This window comes from Octodon degus, unplaced genomic scaffold (genome assembly GCF_000260255.1).
Source record: "Octodon degus isolate 3935 unplaced genomic scaffold, OctDeg1.0 scaffold00007, whole genome shotgun sequence".
NCBI lineage: Eukaryota > Metazoa > Chordata > Mammalia > Rodentia > Octodontidae > Octodon > Octodon degus.
Window position 1 is genome coordinate 841,577 of NW_004524583.1, and position 6,206 is coordinate 847,782.

Consider the following 6,206-nt stretch of genomic DNA (forward strand, 5'->3'; position numbering starts at 1 on the left):
CTCCACTAACTTCTCAAATCTTTAGACATCAACTCAGTAATTTCAATCTAAATCCTATACCCACCAGTAAAAAAATTATCTTAAAACAAACAAACAAACAAACAAAAAGCAGACCTGAAGTTTGGGAAGTGAAATAGTAGATGCTCTCTCTTTCAAAACCTTTGTCTGTATTTTACCATATTATCTGAATTTTCAGGCATAAATGTTATTTTGCTGAGGTCACAGAAGAAAGAACCCTAATATAAGTACTTTTTATAGAAAATACTGCAGTTTTTTAATATTTTTCCATCTTCCATCATAAAAGCATCCCCCAAAACTGTGCTGAATACATAGATCTATATTTGATGTCTGGTGGCCCAGATCCCTTTAAAAAAAATCACAGACAGTTTTTATCTTCTGCTGTCTCTTAAGAAGAAGCTACACGCAATGGACCAGTTCAGAAAGCGCTGATCAGGTCCGTTCCACTTCAGCCCTCCTGAGTACCTCAAAAGGAAACAGATCTGGTTCACTTGCCTCTTGAGGAGATGACAAGATTTGTGACCCCTGTGTGCTGCTCATTCCCTGAAGGGAAAGCAGGGCAAGTATGTTCACTGTAGGCTTCGACACAGACGGGTGTGAATCTGCGCCGAAGGCAGGTCCATCTCGGTGTGATAATCGGCAATGTTTTCCAGGTGGAATCTAGTGAGGCAGCCTTCACATTGGCACACCTGTGGTAATACTCTTTTTTTTCTTTTACAAAAAACAGGTGAATTTGTGAGACTGTCGGGAATGTTTACTGTGGCCTCTATAGGACTTTTTTTAAATTCTACAAGTTTTAAACCACGAATTGGAACATTTCTTTTTGAGTGAGTACCAAATATATTTTCACTTCGTGTTTTTCATTGGAAACTATATTATGATAGTAACCACATCTACTTGCTAAAGGAAGATGATAGCATAAAAATTAACCTGATTGCAAACTCTTCCTGAAAACTTTTTTTTTTCTAACCTTTACCTTCCAATCCTTTAATTTTAGGCAAAATGTATAACCTTACCTGGACTTTATGTTGATTCAGTTTCTCCACTAACTTCTCAAACCTCTAGACATCAACTCAGTCATTTCAATCTAAATCCTATACCCACTAGACCCAGTGAGACAATCATCTCACATGTAAAACTTAAGAGGGGGCAAAAAAAGAGACAGCAGTTGAAACAAATAATATTTTAAAGCAATCTTGCTTTCAAAAATACAAATTAATCTTAAAAACGTTCAAAGACTAATATACAAAACACCATGAAAAGATCCCATATAAAACAACTGAATGATTAATCTGGGCCTTTTGAATAAGATTAGCAATATTAAAAGAGAAAGCAAGGCAACCAGGAGTAAAAATGTTCACATGTCTTGCTCACAGGCACTCAGCTTATGGGATGAGTAGGATCTGTGCCAGCCTAGACCAAGGGTACAATACACTGGCAGGAACCAGACCCAAACATTAAGTGGCAACATGTGTGTTTGTAGAGACCTGAAAAATAAACAAAAATGGTTTTGGGAGTGAGACAGACATTGCAGAAGATATGATGAATTCATAAATCAGAAGCTTAGCTGTATAGATGTTACAAGATATTGAAGATATTACAAGGTATTAAAGTGCTTCATTTGGGTTTCATGTCAACTGCAAGGCAAATCAATTGTATTTGCTGCAAGGCAGACTTTATTCAGCAATGGTTGTGAAAATGTAAGATGTCACACAAATATGTAGTCATACCTGTGGGAATTAATTCAGAAACTTCCTTTCACCTTGCTTTAACTATAGACTGGATCTCTGTCAAAGACATTTACTCCCCTTGCATTCTTTAAAACTTGCAGTATCTTTTCCGTCTGCATCCCGTGTTATGGAGCCTGCAGATGCACTCTGTGCTATCTCTGGAGCTAAGTTATTTCTACATCTTTGCTTCTCCTTATTCCTCAAAGGACCCAATTTCAAAGCTCATATGATAGGATCCTGCTGTCTTTCACCCTCTCGGTTCTTGGTGTCTCCAGGAGCTTGAGTCACACTCCATGGTGTAAAGATCTTTGCTGTGGTCTCTCTGTGACTCCCTCCGACAGCACCCTACACTATTGTTCATGAAGTCAGTGTCCATACAGCTGACTGCTCTAGTCTTTTGGCTTTTAGTTGGTTTTTTTTAACATCTTTATTTTTTAATTTTTAAATTTTTTCCATAATTATATTGAGAAACAAATAGCAATGAGACAGTTTAAAACCAAATTGGTAGGACAGTTTCAGTAATTAACACATTGCATACATTCTTCCTAGTGGTTAATTGCTGTACAAGATGCAGACATGGTATCCTATTTACAAACACCATTAGAACAAACCCCTCTATTCATTAAGAGAATGTAACTATATATCTATCCCAAACACCTTGAATACACAGATACAAAATAGACATTCATCTGTATCCCCTTTTTTGTTAAGTTCCATTATTTGAATATTAAAGGTGTGTAAACTCAGCAAAATATTCTAAAAGAGTCAAATAGTCCATAATAGTATTGGGTCTTCCACTTCACTGGCAATGTCAGAAATTGTTGACCTGAGTCCCTTACAGCTCAACATAACAGCATGGCTTTACTTCTTATATTACATTTTTATACTTTTCTGCTGGATGGTTAAGACCAAAGTAAAACAGGATCTATGCAACAAGAGTTGTAGCTTTTGGGTCTGATAAGGTCAGTGAAATCTCCTCAGGATTTATCCTGAGATCTTGTACCTCAGATTGTAGAACCTTTGTCAGTGTCAGTTATGTGGATGAGTCATGGCCATTGCTTGGTCAATGTGCTCTCTGTGAAAGCCTGAGAGAATGTTTTCTCTCCATGTGACTCTCCTTAGACCCACTCTACATCATTGATCACTTTCCTCTTTGGCCCATAATCTCCTTGATCAGAAAATTTGGGACACTACCGAGTTTTGAAATGTCTTTCCTGAGTAAACTCATGGTCCTATTTCAGCCAACACTTGTTTAGACATTAAATAAGAACTGTAGAGTAACGTCAACAATCTTACTATCTACAAGATGACATGTACGCAATTTCCCTCTCCAAGACTGAGGAAATTTGTGATAATTGTGATAAAATCCTACTTTATACCACAAAAGCCTATAGCAGATCCATATACAGAAAAAATATATCACCTCCTATCTTTTCATCTGATTTGCTCTGATGTGTGTGTCCCCATTTCCAACAAATCTGCAGCTATATTTTGATCATAATTCATTGACTCTATGATCTTTTACTGACTTTACCATGACTCATATTTAATCCCTCCTCATCAATGTCCCTTTGAAGCATCTAATAACTTTTCATTTAGTAGCTTTTCTTTTAGTTTCATTTCAGTAACTTTGATTTTTGGTTATGTCAAAGTTGTTTTGGTAGTCAATCCTATGCTTGATATCCTGCTGCCTGTATGATTTTTTCTACCATTTTCATGTATACTCAGCCTTTTCTAGTTGTACTGATTGCCTTGATATTCCTCAGCTTTGCCACCCACACACTCCCCTCTCTGGATGCATGTCTTTGTGTTTATGCTCTTGGAGTGGGCCTCTTCTGTACATTTTTGGAAGTAACTGCCTCGGTTTTTCCATGTTTTGTGCAATGATCACCTTGTCAGAAAGAAATTTTTCTAAGGCATCATTTTGTACAATCATATTTTTCCTTTTTTTTAATTTCTCTAGAATGCCCATTATCATTCCACTGGGGTATGGCCTGGATAATGTTAGAGAATAAAAATAGTACAGATGCTTAGATGTACTAGAATCAAAATTTATGAATGTGACTATAGGATTTTCAATTTTTAAATTTTCAGATATCAGACATCTACATACCATATCCTCACAAATTATTTCTACATAATTATATACACACTACTACTCATTACTACCTGAAAAGACCTAGATTTATTAAAACATATTATGAATTTTTAAAAATTGGGAGGTCTTTTTCAGTCTGCTCAAATCCTTGTGCACACGCATGAATACATGTGTGGGTATAGGCATACTTCTGTTGGATGGATTTGCAGCATGGCTGCTCAGCATCAAAAGAATGTGATGGACACTTACTCCTTAGAGCATCAGATTCACAATCATCCAACCCCTACTATTAATTCATACTGTGTGTGAAAGTTTCATGACAGCTTCTTATCGCTTAACTAGTTTGATTATATTTCATAGCAACTAAAAAGACTAATTTTAAGGCTTTCAGATGAGAAGATAGAATAGAAATACATCTTAATGACTCTGGTGGAGAAGAATTTAGAGGTATAAAGGAGAAATAATATTCTGAGAAGAGGATGAGGGGAAGGGCTCTGGGAATCACAAGGTAACAGAAAAGTTAAAAAGCACAGAGAAGCAGAAAGACAATGCAGAGAAAAATACGAACTATTCTTTAGTGCCAACTGCAGCTCCCTGGAGAGAGAAAAACTTTATTATGCAGCCTCAAAGTAAGCCAAGAGAAGTCTGGTCACTTCAGTAATAAGCAATAGGCTAGTATATTCCTAGTCACAAGGGAAACACATGCCTACTGTAAGCTGTATTAGTCTTTATCCCATCACTGGGGCCAAATGTCCATCACCAGCAATTTAAAGGAGAGGTTTACTTTGGTTCACAGTCTCCAGTGAGGTTAGTCCATAATAGACTGGCTTTACGGCATGGTAGGAGGTGTAGTGAAGGATATCTGCTTCCTTCATGGCAGCTAGGAAATAAAGAGACAAGAGAGGAACCCAGAACAATACCACACCCTTCCAGGTCAGCGTCCCGTGACTCACCTCCAATCACATCCCCTCTCCTACCAGCACATTAAGCTTCTGAGCCCACCAATGGATGAAGCCTCTGGTGCGCATAGACCTCGTGGTCCAGTCCCCTTTCACACACAACATTTGGTAGACATTTTAGATTGAAATCATGGCAAAGCTGTAAATCCAGTGTGGAGAGAGAGTCCAAATGTAAGTCCTACTGGATGTTAAGCTAGCTTTGGAAAAGAAACAGCTGTAGCATTCACCATAGCTCTTGCTGAATGAACCAGTTGCCATCTTGAGAGTAATTTTACTGTTTGGGACTGAGCTACTCCTGAACAGCCAGCCACACTTCAGGGTCCCTAGAATCACCCTGTTGCAATGACTGGATGGAAGTTAACAAGAGAATACTGAAGAGGGGAATGATTAGTTTCTGACCTTCTAAGTATAAGCAGTAGGAAACCAGAACTGTGGGGAACACCATGGTCAGGAGCCCTGTCCTCCTGCAGAAGAGATACACCCACTGGGTGTGGCTTGTTTGGGTGGCATAGTCTAAAATTGTCAGGATCGAAGCCAGTGTAGTGCTTGGTTACCCAGTCTATCCCATATAACACAGAACTCATGGACTTTTAGCTTTCTCTGCTATTTGACATATTCGGGGATATATTTCTGCTTGGACGTGGGTCATGCCTTCTTGTGTGTGGATAGAGGACTGAGTGGGACGCTGACTATTTGAATATAGTTCTGGCTAGCAGTGGCTCCAGGTACACAAATGGAAATGACAAACTCATAATATTTTTTTGAATAAATTTAATACTGAGGCCAAAACAGAACAAAGCAAAGCACCACTCACTAGTTCTACTTGTTAAGAAAGGGTAAGGTGAGGGCCAGCATTAGTGCAGTCCCAGCCTGTAATGTAAGAATGGAGTAGAACTACAGCAGGTCCCTGGATGTCTCACTTCCTCCCCTACTTAACATGGATTACAGTCCTAGAGAGCTTTTCCAATCCAAATAGATTGGAAAATAATTCTTTGGCTGGCAGAAGTTTTTTTTCTCATTTTGCTTTTTTTTCTTTCTTCCTTCTTTTTTTATCTATTTTTTCTACTTTTTAATATGTTCATTGGGTAATTCTTAAATGCTTTATATAGTTTTTTAAATCTCTTATTCTTTTATTTGCTCTTTTTTTCTTTTCTTTTTTTTAATAGAGTTTCACTGTGAAGTTCAGACTGGCTTTGAACCCTGTAGCCCAAACTGTCCTGGAATTTGCAGTAATCTTCCTGTCTTGGCAGCCTTAGTGCTGGGATTACAGGGGTGCACCAGTACAAGGAGCCCCTGTTCTTTTGTTCTCCTGTTTCTCATTTGTTCCTTTTTAAATCTTGCTGCTTCTTTTATTTTATATTTTCTGGACCTCATTCATTTTTGCTATTAACTTTATTTTAC

General features: G+C 37.9%; 1 protein-coding gene across 1 annotated transcript in view; it reads left to right on the forward strand.

Moving 5' to 3' along the window:
* Positions 1-6,206, forward strand: part of Slc9c1 (solute carrier family 9 member C1) — a 165,127-nt gene that overhangs the window by 46,635 nt on the left and 112,286 nt on the right. Inside the window, exon 6 of the mRNA XM_004624877.2 lies at positions 746-845. Coding sequence (XP_004624934.2) covers positions 746-845 — 100 coding nt within the window. The remainder of the gene's footprint in view (positions 1-745; positions 846-6,206) is intronic.